This window comes from Diuraphis noxia, unplaced genomic scaffold (genome assembly GCF_037042655.1).
Source record: "Diuraphis noxia isolate RWA-SAM2 unplaced genomic scaffold, SU_Dnox_SAM2 contig0001, whole genome shotgun sequence".
Taxonomy (NCBI): domain Eukaryota; kingdom Metazoa; phylum Arthropoda; class Insecta; order Hemiptera; family Aphididae; genus Diuraphis; species Diuraphis noxia.
Window position 1 is genome coordinate 45924542 of NW_028301711.1, and position 25912 is coordinate 45950453.

Genomic DNA, 25912 nt, shown 5'->3' on the forward strand with positions numbered 1-25912 from the left:
TTAGTTGGGTTTAGCGTTAGTTTCCATTTTGAAAACCATAAGAATAATTCGTCTATAGAGTTTTGTAAGTCACTTATTGAAGATTCGAGGGTTTGGTTTTGTGTTATTATAGATATGTCATTTGCGGAAATTGCTAGTTGACATTGCTGTGGCGTTGGTATATCGTAGCAGTATATTATGTTAAATAACGTAGGTCCAAGCACTGAACCTTATGGCACGCCCGTATTTATTCTTTGTATTTGTGATCAGTCTGTTCCTATTCTGACATAGAAGTAACGATTTGTTATAAATGTTGATAGTATATTGTAGAGGTATATTGGTAGGTTAAGTGTTTTTATTTTTGTGATAAGTCCAGTGTTCCAGACCTTATATCCCATGTCTAGGAAGGCTGCCGTGGTAATTTTTTTAATTTCATAACCATTTACAATGATTTCTGAGATCCTTTGTAGCTGGTGAGATGTTGAGTGAAACGGTTTGAATCCAAATTGGTGTGGTGGAATAATTTTTAGATGTGGTTTAATTCTGTGTAACAAGATTCTTTCTAAGAGTTTTGAGAGGGTTGGAAGTAGACTTATTGGTCATAATTTGAAATAATGCATATATTTTACAAAAAAATGCAAAACACTTGAATAACCTTTTTAATACGTGGGTTAAAGTCGCAACCTTAGCATACGCAGTGCCACCAGTGGCCGTTTAATTTTATGACTCATTTCGGGACAAATCTTCATGGATCAATCTATAGTATTTATAATAAATGATATAGCTAACATACCAATATATATTTATATTGAATTCGATAAAAGTCTGATTAGAATACCTGCAGATGCCTCGTAATTTATTCTTCTGACTCACCAATCAATATTTTTTCTATGATCAATCAAAATAATTCTTTTTTATGTTATTCATTATTAAAAAGTTACGTTAAAAGCATGTTTTTCAATTTTAATGTGTACATTGTGTTTATTATACGATTATCACTCATGCAGAATTTTATAAAACTCAAAAATATTAAACTTGCATACTATAATAATTATTAGTATCGTATAAATATTTATATTAATTATAAAATGAAAAAAAAAAACGATTTGTTTCATTGACTAATAATAATAATATATAATATTATATTCTAACTTTCGAACTATATATATTTTTTAAACTGTACAGTAGTATTAAATAAACAGTTCAAAAGCCCACTCGTGACAAGTCAGGCAGCGGTCCAGGGAACAGGACCGAGCAAGGACCAGAAGATTAGACTTTAGAACTCTCTATTTGGTATTACTATAATGGTTTTCTTCCAAAATAACAAATAGATACAAGTGATATAAATGTAAAATGTATACATTTATATAAGTAAAATAAGTAAAGCTGACAATACAAAATATAACTTATACTCAAAACCTTCCAAAAATATTAGTGATTAGAAAATTTTTTCAAATACTATCTAACAATGTTACTACTAATTATAAAATATAACAATATTTTAAGAAATAACTCATTGATTAACAATGTTTCGTTATATTATCATCAATAATAATGATAATATTTATTTATACAAATAATAAAATAGTATTAACATAATTAAAAAATCAAAATCTATGTAATTTGTGTTAGTTTATTTATTAAAATTAATTAAAATGAAAAAACTATTTGGTACCTATAATAATACTATTGACTGTGTAACAATTATAATATGTTACATGATACCTAAATATATATATATGTACTACACGTCTACACACTTAACATTATGTACGATGAACTGCTGACCAATACAATAATATTAACACACACTCATAACTGTAAGACCTATGGTCAATACACACCATGTATGAAGTAAGTTAGTTCACGGTGTACCTTAGACCTCAACACTCAACAAACATCGAACTCCGTATAACTACGATACAGTCAGATAGTTGGATAGAATATAATTTATATAGCTTGTGAGTATTATTATTTGTAAGTGTTTAATCTATAACAAAACTTAATGATAACTGAAACGGAATCCTAGTTATTTAAATATATTTAAGATCCTGTTATATATATATATATATATATCTACCCCTGGCTACGGTAATTATATCTATAGAGTCCTACGACTCTCACTGGATATCTTATATTTAACTGGTCGTTCCCCCGACCACGTTACAACTGCATCCGAATCTGTTCCCATACCTGAAAATTGACATCCGAATTAATTCCCGATATTCTAGGTAAGTGGAACACATCCGAATTGGATGCTATATAGCTGCATATAACACTGTACGACTGTAATAATATGAACTTATATGCTATTATATTATGATACACGTACAGTCGTACAATGTACATTTAGTACATATAAGCAGATAGTTAGATGGACAGCTTTATAGGTTTATAGAGATACCGTTATCGCACTGCGATAAACACTTACAAAAAGGGTGAAATACGATCTAATAATATTATTATAACATATTTCCCAACATTTTAAGTACAAATGTACAAAAAATGATTTAGATAAGAACTGTGCCATGAACTAATAACTAATAAAATGCGAAGGAAAATTGAATATGCTTTTTTCCCGGGAACCCATTCGTAACAACCCAGCAACCAATTCGGATAAACCGATACTATTCACTATCTAATATGTTTTTATTATTATAAAATTTAAATGTTTTGTTTTGAAACTTCAGTCTTTTTTTTTTTTGTTTTAGTTTTCACCATAATTTATTTCAACACAAGACACAATCGTTTTTTTAACAACATTGGCAAACTGTTAGTACAGCTAATTTATGCTTAGCGTGTATGGTAAACTTTAAACTTATGTTTAAAATTGCAATAGCCGGGGAGTGCGGTGTGATAGACGTCGTCGTTGTGTCGTACAATGCACGGAAATAACTGCGAAATAACCGCATCGCCTTGTAGCATATTTTTTTTAATATATCAATAACTTACTAATTAAAGCGCACAACTAAAAAAAATCTATGTTCAGTCACACATAATATTACTACCTATTGTTATGTCTATTGTCATTCGCGATCAATCGTGTTTACAATAATATTGTACCTCATGTTCGCGTGACACAATGTTTTCGTTGCCTTAACGTGGTCACTATGGTGTATGGTCTGGATGGACCTGCCTAAAAATTATTTCATTTGATTTCTAACCAAGTGTCGACCGGTTTGTTTGGATGTAACCACGTAACTCGTTTTCTACACCGGCTTAATTATTAGACCGCAGACTGTACAGTATGAAACAACGCACGCCAGTACGGCATAAACATTGTACTGACGTGGCATGAATTCTTAATTATATTTCCGATGTGACTCGTAGTATAAAATATATTATAGGTACCAAAATTAATTAATTTACCAGTACATTGATAATAATTTTCATCAAAATCAAATCGTCGTCTGCTACTATCTACCGAATAAAAAACGTGAGTACTTTGTTTTTTTTTTTTTATCATTTTTTGATAAGCCGATTTACATCTTCTTTTGTGAAATAATCATCATTAAAATTACTTTAATGAATTAGTTCTGGTCTATTGATTTATATTATCACGTGTAAGAAAAATCATTGAATATACGTACTAAGTTGGCAGGAAACGAAATAAATCAAAAAATATTTATTTTTTTTATAATATGTTATGGTGTTATGATCTAATATCAAATTTTTTTCATTATTATTATTATTTTTTTTTTTTTATATATAATACCTATATAACTTAATTGACAATTTCTTGTCATTTGTTTTAAGTAATAATAAGGCTTTTACCGGGCACATGCATTCTGAAAAAAAAATATACATAAGCACCAGAAACTAATCCAAATAGCCCGGGCATACATAAAATAGCACCAATTTGCTTTGACCCTGACAACCTGTACGAAGTAATTGGTTCATTTTCTAATCATCAAAACATAATTTTATATCTAAAAAAATTGAATTGTAAAATATCATATAGTATTGTAAAACTGTAATACTTTTGTTAAAGCTAATAACCTAACCAATAAAAAAAAATAATAAATACATTTACTTTAAACACTTATTATAATATATTAAATGAAACATGTTTTTTTTTTAAGTAAAAATTAATTTGGTAAGATCATTATTATTATTAAGTATATAATATTAAAAAAGAATATATCTTTATTATGTTATAATATTATATGTATTCAGCATTGTAGTATTAGTGACATTTAAATAATATTTTTATACCAACAAGTAGAAGTATAGTATATTTTAAAATAGGTTCCTAGATACAATCAATATTCATAGGAATTTTTAAAAATATGATAATTATCGCTAATTCACACGAATAAGTCAAAACATATTTTTATCTTAACAATGTGTCAATGTAAAATTTAAATCCTTGTATGGAAAAACATAATATCACATTAACAAACGGATTTAAATTTTACATTGACGCATTGTTAAATCAGGAAAATATTACGTGTTTGCAATTTTGAATCTTTAGAAAATTAAAACTCTAAGCTATTTCTTTTCTTAAAATATTATAAAAACATACCTAATACATTATTTTCATTAGAGATTATGTTTAAACATAAAAAAAAAAAAAATCAAGAATTAGGTAATATTATTAATAATATAGGTACCTACATTTATCAAACAAATTTCAATTTATATAAATATTTATTTTTAGTTTTTACTTAGTGAATGATGCAACGAGTGTATTATTTTGATAATAATATTATTTATAATATTATTTATAATATTATTTCGCGTAACCATGCGAGCCATTTAAAACTGAATAGTTCCGCTTTTGAGCATCATGTCACTTTGTCAGAACAAACTTCAATCAGAACTCTTTTTTTTCCTGCTTATATAAATCAATCCCGTTACCTCAATATTATATAATAATGTAAGTAAACGAAAAATGTTTTTTCACGGAACCAACACAAACAAAATATTTTTAGCAAAGTTAATATACCTATTTTATAAACAACTGTTTCCGGCATTTTGCTTAACGAACGTTAACAATTATTATGGACAACAGCCATGATTCAGTATTGGCGTATTTCACCGTGTAATAATTATGAATCCACACAATTCAACAACTCACCTTAATTTGCATTTAATTTAATGCTATAGGTACATTCACTGCGAACACAGTCGTGGCATAACTAATATTAATATAAATATGTATATTGTATATCATAAAATATATTTAATAATTTATACTGTTCATTAATCAAATTTCGTATTCAATGATTTTTTTTTTACAAGCCTCATCAGTGTCTATGGCCCCAATGGCATACAAAGAGTTTAAGGTTAACAATTTTTAAGGATACAGTATTGACATATTATATAAATAAAAAGAAATTATAAGCTGTTTATAACATTAGTTTTAATTAAAAAGGCCATCATGTGACTTATGATATCTGGATGGAGAGCTTCCGACTTGATATTTGATACCCCAGTTTCTCGATTGTCCGTTCCATAGAAACGGCGTGCGGAATATTTGGATACAATGTGTTTGATTGATACCTATTAAAGCAATTATTTTTGGTAATAATAATATTATTTTATATTTTGAATATTATAATGACTGAAAAAAACGTCAAATCTAGGTTAATGATAATTTGATTTTAACTAAACGCTTTAAAAAAAAAATAATATTCAAAATAAACCTATAATGAAATGAGAATACATTAAGCAAAAAAAAAAAAAATAAGTAATTAAAATCATGATTTGTATCACGAATTCGAACCTAAAATACTATCAGTTCATCAGTTTCTGCGACATTGTTAATTTTCAGAAAAAACTAAATATCACTAAAAACTACAGATGAAGGTTAACTTTATGCTTGAACACACTCACAGTTTTTTTATATTACATGAACATTGTCACCTTATATATATATTAGTATAATTCTAATAAATATTATAACATTTATTTTCTTTAATAAATTTTTATTCAGTACACTTTGTACCGTAAAAAATTATTCATGATTGGATAATTTAAATGCTTTTTAACTCAAATATTGATAAAACTAATATCCATATAATAATTATAGAACTGTTGACATAGAGTTAAATCCCATTTATTTGTTTTTATAAACATATTATTTAAAACATTATCGTTTGAATTCTTATTTTTTAACCTTTCAATAACTATTACATTATGAAAAATTGTATTACGTACTGCTATCTAGTGGTTATTTCAAATATTATGTACAACTAAAAAATAACAAATCAAGTTCTTCAATTTTAATCAATTTATAATATCTGACACTAATTATGATCATAAATTAAATCCTAAAATTTGTTTTTGATTTCAGTCATTCAGTCATTAGTTATTTAAGCATATTCTAACAAGGCATCTGTTAAATATTGTTAAGAATTCTGAAGTAAAAAATATTCTTAAATATAAATATTTTATTATTTTACAAATAGAGAAGTTTAAAACTAAATGTAATGTTTAAATTGTACGTAATGTCTGTCATCAATATATATATATATATATATATATATATATATCTTTCATAATCTACTAATATTCCTTAACATCTGTTAATAATATATTACAATATTTTATAATTTACCAATTTTGATAAATTATAATTATACATTTCGAGTGTAGTCTACAGTGAACATGCACCCAAATCTTCCAATTTAATTCCAAAATACTATATTATAGTATATTTTATTTTATATCTTTTAAGTATACAAATTAAAATGGTTACTTGAATAGAGTTGATGTAAGAAGAAGAATATGTAAAAAAAATTGGGCAAATCACTCACCTATTTGATGTTTTAAAAAATAATATAAATTCACTCAAAGACTTTTGTAATCGATAATAATATTTAATTAACATATTACTATATAATGCATTCTTTATTCTTAATTATATTATTCACCTATAAATACATATTTTTTTTTTTTAGGCAAAGCTTCAACAATGTTTATTAACTGCAACAAGAGAAAGTAAGTGATCAGATAACACGAATAAAATAATGACTAATAATAAATTGTCTACTAGAAGCTATTGTTTTAATTTCTGTAATATATTTCGATATAAACATTTGAAATCTATTGATTAAAAAAAAAAAAAAAAACACTGAGATAATTATTTTTAATAGGTTACATCTCCCCAATGAGTTACGTGCATGGCATTATGGAATATTTAATACGTAACACATTATTAAGTAATAACAAGTTATGTTCAAAAATTGTTAATAATTGTAATTGTGACATAAAATTAATACTGTTTTGCTTCAATAACCATATATGTTCACATTATACCCTGAAGTACCATATTTTATAATTATATACAAATCAATAGTTTTTATCATAAAATAAATATCATACAATTCTTTTCAATATAAATATTAATTGATATTGCACCTACTTGAAGTTTTTAGTTAAAATATTGTTCTGTAAAGCTGTTATAAAAATAAATGTAACCACACAGTAAAAAGTTGAATATAGTTAAATCCATGGTAACATTAAATTATAGTGTGATAAAATAACGATAAACTATTACATTATAGCATATATTTTTAATTGAATATGAATATATATGATTAAGTAAGTTAAAAAAAAAACATTTGGCATACAAAAGATATAACTCGACACAATGTGAACATATCTTTTTAGTCTTTATTTTTTATATAATATTAATACATTACTAGAGTTAAATTATCACACTTTTTTTATCATAATAATAGTATACTTAAAAGAATAATTACTGTTTACCATATTATAATTTGTATATCAGTTGCATATTAGTGTATTTATAATATAGTAGTAGAATATAGTAAACGTTTTGTACATAAAATAGAATATTCATATAATGGATAACGATTTTAATCAAATTTTTATTTAAAATAATAATTATTGCAAATTGTATTTCTTAAGGGCATGTAGCACGACGGTGGGCTTTTTCGGTATTGCATTCGTCATCATTTTCTTACTCATACCTACTATTTGGCGTTATTCACCTTCAATTCAAAAGAGTATGATATTCCTGAATCATGGTAATTATGAAAAAACAAATTTAAATATATTATTGTTTTAATGTTATTACAAACTCCGAAAACATCAAAATTGTACAATTGAAGGCATTGGATAGGTACAACGAGTGGATTATAGAAAAGAAAGTAGGTAATTACTAGAAAATTACATGCATATTTAAATTATTGTTTTCACTTAAAAAATATGATACATACTTACTTATATTTATGAAATAACAACATATTCGGGACTATATTTTTTTTTTTTGTACTCAATGAAAACAATATTGTGTATTATTCATCGAATCAAACAAGAATGTCTGTTGGACACCTAGGACTAGATTGCTACAACCATATATTATGACCAGTAAGTTGAAACATCGATATTAATTAATTTCCAGAAAATGTACATGTCATAACACGTTATCTTGTCAAAAATATTATATTTTCCAACACTGTTATAGTAAAAAAAAATCAAACATCACTGCAGGATGTTTAAGCTATCTACTGCCTTCAATTAATACAATATGCGTTTAAAATATTGTTATCATTATTATTTTACAATAAATAGACATCATGTATTGTACCTTCTATTGTAGTATCAAATTTAAAATAGTAATTTATTATATAAATTATTACGTAATGATAGATGCTTACATAAATGGAATTCTTTGCTAAGTCACCAAAATTGAATAAAATTGCAACATTAAAGTTTTCAATACTCATCGCGAGCACATTATGTACATTTATTTTATTTTAGACTATATGCCTAACGTACAGAATTACAGTCATCCGGAAGTCTATGGTTTAGATGGGACGAGAAACTTTTACATTGATACAAAAGACGGTGTTACGTTAGGAGTATGGTAAGCAATGTTTTTTAATGATCAAAAAATAATGAAACAGAATAACGTATTAGGTAACATAATGTTTATAACAGGTCATTTACTCATGTACGTCAAGTAACTCAGAATTGTGAATTGTGATAGTTAAATTAATATTAAGCTTATTAGTATTCAAATATTATGCATGACAATTAAAGTGATTGAAATTATGAACTTCTTAATTATAAAAATAAACAAATACATTTTGATTTTAGTGTTGATGTATTCATTCGTGAAAATTAAGTAGCAAGTATTATAATAAAATAGGATTTGACCTGAATTTTGTCGTAATTACACATCAATTGTATTGTAAGCACTTTAAATAAATTATCCAATGGAAATTCCGTTGTATTCAATTTAAACTTTCGACGATTTTTTTTCTGTTAATTGTTTTAATTTAGAGCAACATTCCTTGGAAGTCGAAATATAAAATAAACAAACTACAGTGCTGATTTTTTATAAATTTTTAAAAACTTGTTAAACCAATTCATTTATCTTTGCATACAACAAACATTTGAACAAAACAATCATAAATGAACTCACTCTTCAATTAATACTTTGCATATCACCGCTTATCTGCCATTTATTATTATAATTTCATAAATACATAATTTCACTTCTAATGACACTTATTCATTATATTATTATTTTACTAATACAATAACATATTATATTAACTTATTTGTGAAATACGGAGCAAGCGATTCTAATTTTGAACTATTCTTGTGTCACAGGGAACGATTATCCAACATTTATTTAAAATAAAAACAATTAAAGCAATTTTTTTATAGAATTGTCTGAAGCTCGTAAATGAAGTTATTGTGTTTTGAAAATATCAGATATTTGCAATACATAATTATTATTAAATAAATTCACACTTCAAAAATTTTGGTGTTTTGCCTCTATTTTTGACATATTATTAGAAGTGTATTCTTCATTGATTTAAATACTAAACACGTTAAATACTTTCACGTTTTTAGTTGTAAAAAGTTGACCGTTTTTTAAATTTAAAAATCCTACATAATATGTAAAAAATGTGCGTGTGTGATCAGGTGTCGTTGTTGAGTCTGATCGCTTAAATTATTTTCCGTTAAGGACCGTTTTCTACATCTCAACAGACTTATTAAGGTAATAATACAATATTATATCTCATCGTTATATTTTGGTCTGCACAGCGCACAAACGCGATAATAGTTATCCGGCACGTGTCAAGGTCAGATCGAACACTCCGTGTCATTAATACTCGTAATAATATGGAACAGCGTTATCTTCAATTTGAAACCGTTACATATTATAATTATTCTGGGTCGCATATTTGCTGCAAATTGTTTTGCCTATTCGAATCATTCAAGGCAGTATTTTTAGTTTAATTGTTCAACAATTTACCTATCTTGCCTTGTCATGAACCAGACAACTAAATCCAATATTTCTTCTAAAAGTAGCCCATTAAGAAGTGGTCTTGTTATTCGTACTGCCTCAAATGGTAGTACATCTACTTCGATGTCTAAACGGACCAATAATACTTACTCTAATGATGACTTAATGGGAGCTATTTTAAAAATACAAAATTCTCAATCAGTCCAATTTCAAGAATTTCATGGATGTTTGACCTCTTTAAAAAATGAAATCTCTTAGCTTAAAAACGAGAACATGGCACTTCGCCAGGAATCGTCTGCACTTTCTGCTCGAGTGGCTCAGTTGGAATCAAAACCGGCCGTCACTTCGGCATCTGAAGTGTCGTCAAAGCGACTTCGCGAAATTTCTGAGAGAAATTCTTCTGAATATAACGTAATTATATACCTATGGTATTCCTGAGTCGAATTCACCTTCAATTAATCAAAGAATCTCCGATGATTGTGTTGAGCTATCCAGTGCTTTGCCACCCATTCAAATTGATTTACCTATTGATTTCAAATTAGTTCGCCTTGGTAATAATAAGGCCAAGAAATCTAGACCGATAAAAATAATTTGTAAGTCAAAAGAAAATGCAGCTCAAATCATATCCGAATTCAGGCAGGCAGTTAGAAGCGGAAGTAGTATTCGCTATGGTCTTCGAATAATCCGTGACAAGACTTCGTTGGAATGGGAGCAACTCCGTACTGCTCATATAGAACTCGAGAATAGAAATAAATCAGACGAATCAAATTTAGTAATATCTTATGTTAAAGGTGTCCCTACGGTTACACAGTCACACTCAAAAAACGGAGTCACTGGTCGGGATTGAGGCCAGTCAATAATCAATCATACCTTAATGAATTACTTAATTCTAATTTGCATGTTTCTTTTAATCCAATTTGTAATAAATGTACTAATACTAACCTATTGTTTGATAATTTTTTAATAGAATTTACTGATTTTATTAAAAAAAACACACTAATTCCAATATTCCTGTTAGTAATATTAAGTCGCATATTTATTCAAATAATAATAAAAATAATTCATCTTATAATTTGCAATGTAACTTACTTAATATTAGTCTTAGTTCTAAGTTTAATCTTAAAATCATGTATCAGAATGTTCGTGGACTCCAGACTAAGTTACATGATATCACAATATCTAATTTTCCTATACTTAATTATGACTAATTATTACTATACTAACTGAGATTTGGCTCTCCTCGGATATTCTGAATGCAGAATTAAGTCTTACTGGATTTACAATATTTAGAGCTGATAGAAATGCATATATCATATATACATGCACTAGAGGTGGTGGGGTCTTGATAGCGGTGAGACAGACATTATGTCCGTCTTTATTATGTTGTGCTGTACAGTCAGTCGAACGGCTATTTATTAAATTATCAATATCTAAGAAACATTTATTACTAGTAGGAGGAGTATATATACCACCGTCAGCCCCAATCGAGTTATACACGGCACATGCTGAAACTGTTGATGAATTGTGGCAGTCTTCTGGGTGTAATATGGGAATTATATGTGGTGACTTCAATTTACCAAATGTTAATTGGCATAATAGTGTTTTGGGATTGTCATTATCGGGTACCGTTAATGATAATGTCAAGGCAATAGATGATGTATATCGTTTCTTAGATTTTTCTCAAAATAATTCCTTTAGAAACAATAGAAACCAGGCTGGTACACTCCTAGACCTTGTTTTCACATCTGAATTAGACATAGTTGTTGACACATCACTAGACTCATTAGTTATGCCAGATAAGTATCATCCACCATTAAACATTACATATTCCATACACGATGTGCCACCTCAATTGGATGATCAACACTCATTCCGTAATTTTAATTGTGCCGATTATAACTCGATTACTAATATTCTGAGCTCCATTAATTGGGAAAGTGAGTTTAACAATCTTGGAATTGAAGCTGCAGCTAGTCGTCTACAAACAATTTTAATAAAATTAATTGAGCAATATGTACCAGTTCATACATTTCGTCACTCAACTTTCCCCAAATGGGTAACACTTGAATTGAAAAATTTAATCATTGATAAAAAAAATTGCACACAAAAAATCTAAAACAATTCGGCACAATGCAATATCGTCATAGATTTTCGTTTTTACGTGCTCAAGTTAAACTTGAGTCAAGGTTGGCATATGAGTCCTATCTAAGTAAGGTAAATACTTCTCTTCAGAAGACCCACATAAATTTTGGTCGTTTATCAATAATCGCCGAAATACATCAGGTATCCCAAATGTGATGCATTATGGTGATATTATTGCATCAGACGTAGATATTGCAAATCTATTTGCACTTCTTTTCAATTCCGTTTATAAATCACCGTTACCATCCCCCCACATTGGAATGCTGAAAGTATTGGCATTAAACCATTTATATTTCTGCCTTCTAGACTTACTATTGAACTTGAGGAGGTAGAAGAAAATTTATTATCCCTGAGAACAACTAAGAGTCGTGGGCCTGATGGTTTATCAGCTCGATTTTTTATTTAATATTAGGGTACATTTAAAATACCCTATATTGTACTTATTTAACCTCTCATTAGCCGAAGGTATATTCCCATCAATATGGAAAGCGAGCCAGGTAACACCTATTTATAAATCAGGAGACCCAGGGTCAGTATCTAATTATCGTCCAATTTCTGGTTTACCTCTAATTGGTAAACTTTCCGAAAAGATTGTTAATAAATGTATTGAACGTAGATTTAAACTAGTTTTATCAACGAATCAACATGGGTTTTATGGCGGTCGTTTCACGACAACTAGTGCCTTAGAATTCTCTGCGTTTATCAGGGATAGCTTCAAAAATATGAGTCAAGTTGATGTGATATTCACTAATATTTCTAAAGCTTTCGACTCCATAAACCATATTGTGTTAATTAATATTCAGGATAGATTGGGGGTAGGTGAACCTCTACTATCCTGGTTCAAATCCTATATAACCGGTCGACGACAGTTTGTATCCTTATTTAATCGAAAATCCGCGGAATATTTAGTCACTTCCGGAGTCCCACAAGGTGGGCACTTGACAGCAAAATGCTATTATTTGCGTATGATGTAAAATTATTTAATTGCGTTCAATCTGAGAGTGATGCTATTTCGTTACAAGAATCGTTGAATAAGTTAGTCCATTGGTGTAATACAGTTGGGTTAGAGTTGGCAATTCATAAATGTAAAGTTATGTCTTTTTCGAGATATCACTCAATTATTCAATATGATTACTCTATTGATAACGTGATATTACAGCGAATAAACCAAATTGAAGATTTAGGTTTTATTTTTACTCCAACGTTATCGTTTGCACCTCATATTGACTGGATAGTAGGCAAGGCATTGCGATCATTAGGGTTTATAAGGCGACATGCAGGGTCGGTCATGTCTGCAAGATGTTTGTTAATATTATATACTACTTTAGTTAGATCAATTGTAGAGTATGGATTTGTGGTATGGTCTCCAAGGACCAAATGTGATATTATTCGAATTGAACGTGTTCAGCATCGTTTCTTAAACATGGTTTCTCGATCTATGGGCATTAATCATGAACCCGTCTTAATAGCACTCAATTTATCCATCCTAAGCGAAAGAAGAAATAAGAGTGATATTAAACTTTTAAATGGTTTAGTCTCTGGTATAATTGACTCGCCATACTTGTTATCTAGAATAGGTTTTCGCATTCCAGGTACAACCCGTTCTCGTGACCCCAACTACCTTACTTCAGTGTCAAAAAATTATTTGGATGATGATCCTTTAAGGAGAGCTATGTCTTTAGTTAATAGTCAAACTAATTAAACATTTTTTTCTAATTTAGGTTTTTGTTCCGTTAAATTTAATTATCAGGAGCCTACTATGTACTACGGTATACATTTTAATTTATTAATATTCAATGTGTTATGTTCGGATGTGTATATAAAAAAAAATATGTTATAATGTATATTCATTAATAAGTAATATATTGTAAAAGCTGTATGGCGTTTAAAATAAAAATAAAAATAAAATATTATAATTTCATAAATACATTTTTTTTTCGTATTTTATTCACTTTATACTAAGTACTAACACGTCAAATTATTATCCTACTAATACTGCAATATTACAGGCATTTATTACCGCGAAATTTGTTAGTGAAACACGTAGCAAATGAATCTTATTACGAAGAACTTTTGAGTCATGGCGAACCAATTATTATATACATGCATGGTAACTCTGGTGCCCGACCGAACAAGCAACGGATAGAATTGTATCGCAAACTCCGGGATATCAACTGTCACGTGATAGCCGTAGACTACAGAAGTACAGTACAATTATTGATTATTTTTGCCTAATTTCGTTGATGTATTTTTTTTTATTTTAACAAAACCAATTCGTTTAAGGTTATGCTGATTCTACAGACGTCGAAATCGATGAGACCGGCTTAGTATTGGATGCAATGGAGACATTTAAATGGGTTTACAAACGCGCGCATGGATCTCCGATTTTTGGTTGGGGACACTCTCTGGGCACTGGGTAATATACATACTGCATAGATATCATTAACTATGTAAAAAATAAAAACAAAAATATAAGAAATTATATTTTCTCTTAAATTAGTTTCGAAAAATTATAATTTTTAAATCAGTGTTACATTGTATTTAGAACACAAATTCTCTCTAAAACTTACAATTTAAATTTCCAAAAGTAGTTTCAGATAATTAAAAATATTTTAAGCAAACAATTGAAAATATATACAGTGTCACGCACGGATGAACCTATCCATTGTGATATTTCACGGAATAATGGAGATATCAGAATTCTGGTTTTATAATAAGATTCATAGGGATAAGAACTACTATTATTTATTTTTTAAATTTATTTCAATGTTTTTGTAAAAATGTAAAAAATGAATTTTTTTATTTATTTATTTTCAAAAAAAATTAAAATAGCTATTTTGTAGAGTTTATTTTTATGAAAATATTGACGTTTTAAACTATTCATTAATTTCCTGGTTTTTAATATTTGTCATAGTTTTGAAGAAATAAGATATGATTTTAACTATGCACGCGTTCGGACTGCCGCGTTTTACATGTTTGATAACACTATAGTGTTAAATAATTCGAAATTTAAAAAAAAATCTAAGAAAAATAAACTCTAAAAAACGGCTATAGTGATTTTTTCGGAAATAATTAAATAAAAAAAATATTTTTTAACTTTTTTACTAAAACATTAAAATAAACTAAAATATGAAATAATTGTAGTTATTATCCCTGTGAGTCTTATAACAAAACTAGAATTTCGATATCACCATTATTTCGGGAGATATCGTGATGCATCGGGTAAATCCTCAAGGAACACCTTGTATAGTTAAATTTTGTGAATGCTCATTATTAAAAAGATATTGACTATTTTTAGCAATCCTGAACTCTACTCAGGATCTATCATGAACTTAAAAACACAGAAAATGAATGTTTATAATCACTGATAAAAATTCCTAAGCATTGGTAATTCATAACATAGTGTATGCAATTTAATTGGATTAAAACTTGCTTTCTGTCTTCTAACTTATATAATATGCAATCTATTATTATGCAAATCCATTCATAGTATTGATGAGAAACTCGTATTTTTTAGTTAATATTAAAGTTTATCTACTAATCTACTATTATACATTTTTTTATTATTAATTTATGTACTTAATATTTTATTTTTTACTATTCTGATGATTAATTGTATTACATTGCGTTATGAATTGGTTCTATTGTTTGTATGTAATTTTAAAATGTATTTGTTTAAGTTTTAAAAAATCTTACCCACCAAAAAAATTCATATTTGTATAGGATATAAATTTTATTTAATCACTCACAAAACATGTACAGCACAGCATGACAACTAATGAATAACTGTTATTTTCTGTGATCTAGTTAAACATAGTATAGGTTTCGTTAGGTTAGTGATAGTTTATAATATGTCAACGACAAAAAAAAAGTCTTAATAAATAAATACATGCTACAAAGTTCATAATAATTTATTAAAAAAATGTCTGTATCTGAGGAATAGAATAGTAAAATATTTATTAAGCTGACTAGTAATTAATTAAATATGTTTCATTCACTTTTTAGAATTGGAGCACATGCGTTTTCGTTATTGGAAAAAGAAAACATCTATCCCAATGGACTTATTTTAGAAGCTCCTTTTAACAAAATGAGTGAAGCAATTAGAGAATATTCAACTACTGCGGTGATTTAAATATATGCTTATTTATTCATAATTGTTTTGCATGGTATGATATATTTACCAAACAAATATAGCCATTTGCTCGTCCATTAAAATATGTTGGGTATTAAACTATTACATTTATTTATTAATGAGAAATAATGTGTTTTCATTAGGTCCTTCGCTATTTCCCTTGGTTCGATTTTTTAATTATTGACCCAGTCATTGAAAATGGAATTGTTTTTGATACAGAACAAAACTTGAAAAATGCGAAAGTTCCAGTGCTCATATTACATGCTCGAGATGACATTATAATACCATACCAGCTCAGTGAAAACGTAAGCGTAAAAATATTATTATGTTTGAATATTTGACAATATCATTTTACGCACTTACACGATACATGGATATAATATAACATATGGACCATGTTTTTTTGTAACAATTATGAATTAAAATTATTTTAAATCTATAAAAACATAATTTAATATTTTTTTTCAATATTTGACAATATTTTAAATTAAATATATAATATACCTACATAATTAGCATAACTGAAAACATTTCAAACACTGTTATTGATTATCTCTTATCCCTTTTTTTAATTTTCTCGATGCTATTGGTTTTTTCAATATTTATCCTCCAGTTCTAATATATCCAGAAACCCTTCTAAAGGAATATTTTTATGTTTAAATTTCTAAATCCTATAATTTTTTAATTGTTTTATGGAAGTACAAATAAAAGACTGAAAACTAGTTCATCTTCATTTAATTAAATTACACGAGATTGTAGATTATCTATACGTGAAAGTCCGAGGAGTTTGATCACTTCTATGTATATAAATATTTGTAATACATTTTTAATTGTGACAAATAGTTTTAATGTTAGTTTTTCATAAGGTCAAGAAATTTTTAAATTATTTCCCCTGTCTATCAGCTGTAGTGTGCTCATAGAATTCTATCTCATTGCTACGAAGATTATTTATGAATGAATTATTTTGTGTCTGGTCATCTACTTTACTTTTACATGAGAATGTCTATTCTATATTTATGCAATAGCTATTCGTCCTGGTGTGTGACAAAAACCTGAATTGCATTATTTTCCACCGACTGCGATTCAAGATGAAATAATGTTTCTTCTTACTTAATCGGTTTACTGTTCGTAGTTTATATAAAGCGGATTTGACATTATTGGGTTTTTATACTTACGTCTTACTTTATATTTTGGTTGGGTAATATTGTAATATTTTATTTTGTATTTACTTTATTTACACGTTTTATCTACATAATTTATGCTGTAAATAGTAAATACATTACAATTTATAATTGAACGTAGGTTTTATGAAATTTCACAACAATCTGTTAATTTGTTTAGTATCGTGTTTATTTACGTTTATAGAGTTGTAATCAAAATTAATAATTAAACCATTTTTAGATTGGAGATCATTTCCCAGGAGAAATTTAGAATTAATTAAGTATTTTTACTAAAAATACATTTACAAAATATAAATTATCATTTTATTTTTTGATCTATTACTTGTTCAAATTTGTAATATTCATATTAATCAACTATTATTCTAACATTTTCCTTCAAATTTAATGTTCCTATTTTCCTAACAAATTGCATATCTACATTAGATAAATTAGATCCACATTGTTCCCCATGTATTAGAGTATAAAATATTTAACCAAAATAGAAATAATTATAAAATCATAGATAATGGTGTATTAATAGCTGTAATGAATATGATACCTTTAAAGGTTCTAGATATAAGATAATGATATGAACAATTCGAATGAGTTGGGATTTTTATGAACAACCTTAATATGTATAGTGGTTGTGATCGTTTAGAAGAATTTCATTGATTATCATAACACTTTTTAACTCATTAATAGGACGCTATAACACTTGCATGTGTTGTTTTCGTCTTACGAGTGCGTTACATAGTAAATTTTGTACTCAGCAGTTCCAATTTAACTCCGTTAGTTTAAAAATTCTAAGATATTCAAACAATTTACAATTTTAAAAGTACACATAACTCGCTTTAAAATTAAAATATAATGAAAAGCCTCTATGATAACTTAGATAATAATGTTAGGTACCTTTAATTTTTTTAAGAGGTCAATTCACTCTAAATTTTAAAATAACAAAGCTAAATTGGAACAGCTGAGCGTAAAATTTACTTAATTATGCACTTGTAAGACGAAAACAACACATGTGGGTGTGGCTTCCTCTTAAGGTTAACATAATTATATAGTTATATTTAAATTCTTGCTAAGCCCTCTGTTTTTATATTTTTGGACTAATTATAGATATAGATAACAGTGATATAATATGACTGAATTAAACTCAGTTTCAAAACTATTTTCCAAAACTTTCAGATTAGTTTTTAAATATTATTTAAATATTTAATTTTTAAATTGATTTAAATTTTTATAACATCATAGGATATCTGTATATTATAAGTATAAATACATGAAGTTGTTTATATATGGAGAGCAGTATGTTTACTCAGCATTATACCAAAAGGAAATACTGAAAATTCATTAGTTATATTATATTTTATTACATTGTATCATTATGTTTATGAACTTAAGCAATATTCTCGAACTGTATAAATGATTTTCATACATATCATCTGATAATGACTCATCATTTATTTTTTAAAACATAAATTAATTTGCAATTTCAGCTGTTTATCACTAAGATGTATTAAATGCATTTGGTTAAAAATTATCTTTGTAATCTATATGTTTATAAAATCTAGGTTTTAAGCAAAAATTGATATTATTTAATTATTTTTTTTTTTTTAATATTAGTTTGAATACTATTTTACTGCTCTAGTAATAATTTGGATCAATGTGGTCTTATTCGTGACACGTTAAATATTTTTTATAGCCCTTCCGAATAATATTTGGCTTGAAATTTAAAATAATATATTCATAAAAGTTTATAGATCCGGTCTCCCCAGATCAATAATATACAATACAAATTTAACATTATACAGTAGGTACAGTAGGTACACATTTAACAGGTCGCTATCGTATACTAATAATAAATAAAATTACTCTTCATAGATTTGCATAAATTAATATTTTTTATTTTTTATAAATTTGTTTGATCCACTATGCTCACTAATATTATATGTATTAATTTACCAACTCAATTAAAAAGGCTCTTTGATCAAAAATCATTGTACCTTCCAATTTTAATTTTAATTTTAATATGACCGTGGAAACTTATGAATTTTAATTGGTGTGTTAATAATTCAGCATACAAAAATTAATACCCATATGGCTATATATATACATAGGTATTATTTTTTTATGAAACAAAAATTAATAACATAACATATAATTGTCGAGACTCGTTTATACACGTATAAATATATTTTTTTAATTTACGACAAGGATTTTTGCGCACTAAATAAATTAAAATAATGCTATGATGGACCTAACCTGAACCTATCCTTGGCATTGATGTATCTATGTTGTCTATTCTAATACTCCGATTCATCATAATTAAACTATTAAAATAATATATATTATTAATTTTCATTATTTGACATAGTTATGAATACAAAATAATTACATGTTACGCTAAATATGACTACTGATAAATATGAAATAACAGTGAGTAAATATCTAGTGCATGAAGTGATCACTATCAGGTCTGTAATCATATTTGTATTATTGTAATTTAACAAAAAATTAAATGTGTAAATTGTAATAATAGCACATTTAATTTTAATGCACACAATGCTAGGTAAAAAACATACCTGAAAGAGGTATTGTTTTGTATAATTAAAATCACTTATATATAAAATAACATGGTTTTTACATATTATCCATAAACTCAACATACATTTAAATTTTATGTGAATAATATTGAGATGAATTAATATATATTTACATAATACTGTTTTTGGTATTCACAGTTGTATAATTACATTACGGCAAGTCGGAAAAGTGAACTGACTGAACTTGTTTTATACGATGCTGAGTACGGATTTGGACATCAATTTATTTGTCGAGATAAGGACATTGAAAAAAAGATTGAGTGAGTATCAACTGGCACTATCTTGATTAAAAATCACTAATCAATTTTTTATAGGACTGTTACAATTTGTATTTGTCTCATATTATGCAATATTTAACAGATATCTTTTAAAGCTATACACCTAAATTATTTACTTGGGTTTTTGATGGTTAATTTATAAATTGTACGTAGGTAATTAAATATTTAACCAAAATAAAAAATTCAGTAAACATTTGGGTGCTCATAGTCGATATTAATTATTAATTGGTATAGGCACTAATTAGTATAGAAAAACTTCACTTGAAAACTAAGTATTAAAATATTAGGATTTATTTCGAAAATTATTTCGAATAAAAAATAAATCTATGAATTGTTGTTGAAGATGTTCATTTATATAATTTTCTATACGTGCCAATATTCTGTAATGCATTATTATTGAAAACAAACCATAAGATCATAATAGGGGTGGCCAACATGAATATGTCCACGAGCCACACGAATAAACACAATGACATTAAGAGCCAAAATGTTTATAAATACTTATTATAATTTTATCGTATTCTATCGTTGGTATGTGAATATTAGTTTATTTTTTAATTAGACATGAGTTGCATGTGGATCACAAACTTTAAATTGGGCACCTCTAGATTATAACCACAAAATTGAAAATAAACCACGTAAAAAACATATAAAAAACATAATAATATGTAATTATGTTTTTATAATTAATAATGTTAACGGATTTCAGTCCACCCATATATTATTTTAAAGTAAAGTGGGTGTATATAAAAATATCGTTCACGCGTTATCATTTATGGATTTTACGTGTACTGTTTTCTAAGTTTTGTTGTGGGTATTACGGATCCCAATTCAATGCAGGCACAAATCCTTGATATTTTATCTTCCTTGTAATGTAACATGTACTTTTATGTTTTATCATTTTCAGGAAATTTATACAGAAATGTCTAAAAATGACGTCTTGATCGGTGAAAATACATAATCTCTTCAAAATTGCCATCGAATGTCGTGTATATACATAGTAATATAAAGTATATTTTATACATTTTTATGAGATTATTTACTATATTTTTTTTTTATTTTTAATTGTATCGTTGTTAAATATTGTTTATTGTAAAAAAATTTAAAACGCACATTTAAAGAACTTTACATTAACTATCATCCCATGCATACTTTTTTGATATATTATGCCCATTATAGTCATTAGTCGTATATAATTTATTTTAAGATAATGTTTAAAATTTTAAAAGAACAAAAATTTGTTCAAATACCTACTTGTATTTATTTTCTTTATAATTATTTATTATACCTAATAAAAGAACTATGTATTTGTGTAACTCTTAAAAATAAGATGCCAATATTATATGACACTAATAGTTATTACTATTCTCTACTTTAAAATATTTTAATTGAATTTTTCAAGTACCAGAATGTTATAACTAGTGACATCAATCCTATAAAAATATATTAATACAATAATAAATAATATTTTTTTTTTTATTTTACAAATGCACATACACAATCTATACAATTTGCACAATCAGCGTATACGATAAGAGTTAAAAAAAAAACATGGATTGCTTGATGAAGAAGCCACCCATTAGTGGCACTTATTTACTTGACGAAATATTTAGGGTGATTGTGGGATATTTAATTTAAATGGTCACGACACCATTTCCTTTTGAGTCTACGTTGAGGATTTCCAGGGAGTGAAAAGGTATGTAGCTCTTTTATTAAGTGGGTTAGGGTGATTTTCAAGTTTGTCAAAGAAACGTTTGTAAAATAGTTTCACTTCAGTTACAACAGGTAGAATACCTAGATCTTGGTGGAGAGTTACATTAGAGACGTAGAAGGGAGCGTTAGTGATTTTTCTGAGGGTAATATTCTGAAAGACTTGAATTTTATTTAGATTTGATTTTTTGGCAGATCCCCAGAGTTGTAACCCGTATGTCCATATTGGCTTAAGGAGAGTTTTATATACAAGTAGTTTTGTTTTTAAGTTAGTAAATTTATTTTTTGATAAAATTGTTTTTAGCGATCTAGATCGAGCGTTAAGGATTAATCTCTTAGCTCTTATATGCTTGTTCCAAGTTAATTTTTGGTCAAAGATTAATCCTAAATATTTAACAGCATTGAGTGATGGGATAGGTATGTTATTAATTGAAACATTTGGGCATTGACCGTGTCTAAGGGTAAAAGTTGTAAGAACTGACTTGCTGTGATTTACTTTTACTCGCCATTTTTCATACCATTCGGATTGTAAATTTAAATGAGACTGTAAATTAGTAGAGGCTATAATTGGATCGCTGTGAATTGAAAAAATTACTTTATCATCTGCGTAGTCGGCAACAGAGGTGTTTGGGGTTGTTGGCTGATCAGAGGCATAAATGTTAAAGAGCAAGGGGGAGAGGATTGCTCCTTGAGGTACACCGGCGAAAATCGGGGTTATATTTGAAGTTGATGAGCCATAACGTATTTGGAAGTGGCGATTTGTAAGGTAGGATTTAATTAAAAGAAAGAGCGGTGGGGGTAAACAATTGCGAAGTTTGAACAGAAGGCCCTCGTGCCATACTTGGTCGAAGGCCTGGGATATGTCTAAGAAGACAGCTGTGCAATAGCATTTTTTTTCGAGAGATGTACTTATAGCATCAACCACTCTATGGACTTGGTGAATCGTGTTATGTTTAGCTCTAAAGCCAAATTGTGCAGGAGGAAGAATATTGGTTTCAAGTATATGAGGAGACAATCGTTTAAGAATTAGCCTTTCACAGATTTTTGAAAATAAATAATATTAAAAATATGTATAGTAATCATAGTAATTATAATACTATTAATTATTATTATTGTTATTAATAATATTATTTATTTTAAAGTACCTATAACTTGTTTTATGTAAATTAAAAAATAATATATACATAATGTCGTTTTTAATTAGTTTTAGACAAAAGCTTAAACAAAATAAAACTAACAGTGTAGAAACTAAAAGTATAAACGTGTTATTGAGAATTCAAATGTTCATTAATCTGGCAAATTAATCCAATCAAGTGATGTCCATGTTCCTTTAATCTCCTGTGCAGTAGTTACAACATTAATTAGTTTGAGTTGACAGACAGTGGTGTTTTGGTAGGAACTTTATTACGCTTGTAATATTTTTACATATTAATTAATATGCAACAATATGTAAATAAGTATAAATACATGTTATAATGAATAAATCACACACAAACTTGAAAATAGGATTCGCACTCAAGGGAATGTAAAGAACCATAGTAGTACATTTTTTATGTCATATTTTATTATGCCAGTAAGTTAAAATTTAATAATTAAAAAAATAATTGCTTAATTTTAAAGCTACGTTTCCATGATGTAATTAATATTAATTTATATAATAAGAAGTGAAATCTTTTGAATTTTAATAATATAATTAATATATACTATTACCAATAATCATTGATCTGATAATAGGAAAACACGTGAGTGAAGTTGCCCCCTCCGCTTTGTTGTATCAACCTCGAACCTTCATCAATATTTTGGAACTAATTTGGAAATAATTAAAACCTAGTTTTCAAAATTTGGAATCTCATACTCTTCCCGGAAAATATTTTTTCTGTTAGGGGCAGCCTATGTTATTGTATCAACCTGGAACCTTCACCAATATTTTTTATAAATAACCTAACCTAATCAATAATTTGAAACTAATTGGAACCTATTTTATGAAGTTTGTTACATCATATTTTTCATAAAAATTAAGACTATGAATAGATAGGTAATACGTGTAATATTACGTATTATAACAATATATTTATATTATGTAAAAAAACGTTAAATAATAAACATATTGTAGTAGATATTTTACCTACCTACCTACTCACTAATCATTATGGCGTAAAACCAAATAAAATATGATCATTAAAAGAAGAAATAAATATAACAAATCTTACTAATAAAAATAAAAACTAACATATTGGACAAATTTTTATAAAAAAAATCACAATTTATAAAAATACCAAGTGTTTAATAAACGTAATAAAAAAATTGCATATCCTTTAGTAATTTTATTTTAATTTCTCTCTTTAAATATTTTTAAATAATATGTTTAATTTCCTATAATATTTAAATAATATGAAAAATAAAATATTTTACTACTGTAGACATTTATTGAGAAATTAAACGACGAGTAACTGACTAAAAGATGCTGCAAATAATATAGTTATGTTACGTTAGGTAAGTTTATAATATCTGATGTACAACAATTATATATTATTATATGGTTAATTTATATTATTATTTTCAATAACTAATAAAAAATGTTTAATATAAAACAACTAAATAAGCTCAATACCCAATGTGGCTGAGCAAAAAATTTTAAAACCAATACTTAAACTAAACTAAAATAAAGTAAGAACTAAGAATATCATTTTTTTTTTCATAAATAACATGAAAAATAATTTAGTACATTGAGTATCAACATAGATTAAAAATTGTTTATTAGTTATTGAACATTGGACATTTTAATTATTAATTGTACTTACGATTTTTATTCTTTTTATTTTAATATAAAATAACCATATGATATATAATTGTTGTATGTCAGCATCCTAAGCATAGTTTACCTAATCAATCACATTTTTAATATATACGATCCCTTACGCATAATATAATGTAATTTATATATGCAAACATTGAAGTAAGATGTTGTAGGTATACACCAATTGCTTCCAACGTACACCATTTAACAATCGAAATAATTAAAATATAACACTGTATTACTGTTTTAACCAACAATATCACAGTGACCACAACAAGTGATCATCGCTGAAGGATCTATATTATGTTACTCCTACAACTATAATATATTATCGGGAAATTCGTCTTCTATTTTGTTTCATCTATTAAAACATATAAAAATAAATGTTGTTACTCATTACATACATTATGTTTATTTACTGTAATATTTAATGTTACTTTTTTATACCATATGTCACAAAACGCAGTGCGGAATTTAAATGTCCGTGGCATAATAAATCTTACAGATGATAGACGATATACCTAAAAGAACTATCCACATTTACTAGATAATTCATGGGTGCTATAAGCTACAATTTTAGATTCTGAGCGGAGCGATGAATGTATTGATTTTACCATGATGTGTGTTTTTATTTTTTTTATTTTTTTTTGAGCCTGTCATCACGTTTTGGGGCAGTAAAAATGCTTCGATTTTTAACTTCAGTACCTACCTCGTTCGATCAGAATGTGAATCTAGTTGGTACTTTGGGGGGGTCAAAAGTAAAAAATTCTTAAAAATACTTTTCTAAATAATCGAGAAAAACAAACTAAAAATTAAGGGAAAAACGTAAAATTTTACGCAAACTCATTTTTCGACAAAATCGATTTTGGTTTTT

The 25912-nt window shown here is 27.1% G+C and overlaps 2 protein-coding genes and 1 pseudogene across 4 annotated transcripts; all 3 read left to right on the forward strand.

The window, feature by feature from the left end:
- Positions 1-1832: 1832 nt before the first annotated feature.
- On the forward strand, positions 1833-23393 carry LOC107168935 (lysophosphatidylserine lipase ABHD12-like). Of its 3 annotated transcripts, XM_089214995.1 has the most exons (12): positions 1833-1940; positions 2691-3415; positions 5357-5505; positions 6885-6924; positions 7858-7976; positions 8713-8818; positions 14365-14558; positions 14639-14771; positions 16361-16478; positions 16631-16792; positions 20392-20513; positions 21439-23393. In XM_089214995.1, the coding sequence occupies exons 4-12, from the start codon at positions 6899-6901 to the stop codon at positions 21473-21475; spliced, it is 1017 nt and encodes a 338-aa protein (XP_089071121.1). In that variant the 5' UTR covers positions 1833-1940; positions 2691-3415; positions 5357-5505; positions 6885-6898; the 3' UTR covers positions 21476-23393. The 3 variants fall into 3 exon arrangements, with proteins under 3 accessions (XP_089071121.1, XP_089071117.1, XP_089071124.1); XM_089214991.1 differs by lacking the exon at positions 5357-5505 and having other exon boundaries at positions 21439-23392; XM_089214998.1 differs by lacking the exons at positions 2691-3415; positions 5357-5505 and having other exon boundaries at positions 1859-1940.
- LOC149060769 (uncharacterized) lies at positions 10238-11060 on the forward strand (annotated as a pseudogene).
- On the forward strand, positions 13294-14339 carry LOC149060770 (uncharacterized). Its single transcript, XM_089215014.1, has one exon. It carries the CDS (start codon positions 13305-13307, stop codon positions 14055-14057), a length of 753 nt encoding a protein of 250 aa, XP_089071140.1. The 5' UTR covers positions 13294-13304; the 3' UTR covers positions 14058-14339.
- Positions 23394-25912: the final 2519 nt, after the last annotated feature.

Excerpts from the sequence above, each read along its gene's own strand:
- LOC149060770 (XM_089215014.1), top strand. The coding sequence starts at position 13,305 with ATGCTATTATTTGCGTATGATGTAAAATTATTTAATTGCGTTCAATCT.
- LOC107168935 (XM_089214995.1), top strand. The coding sequence starts at position 6,899 with ATGTTTATTAACTGCAACAAGAGAAA. Across the intron at positions 7,977-8,712 it reads TATGATATTCCTGAATCATG|ACTATATGCCTAACGTACAG; the intron begins GTAATTATGAAA and ends ATTTTATTTTAG. Across the intron at positions 14,559-14,638 it reads GATAGCCGTAGACTACAGAA|GTTATGCTGATTCTACAGAC; the intron begins GTACAGTACAAT and ends AATTCGTTTAAG.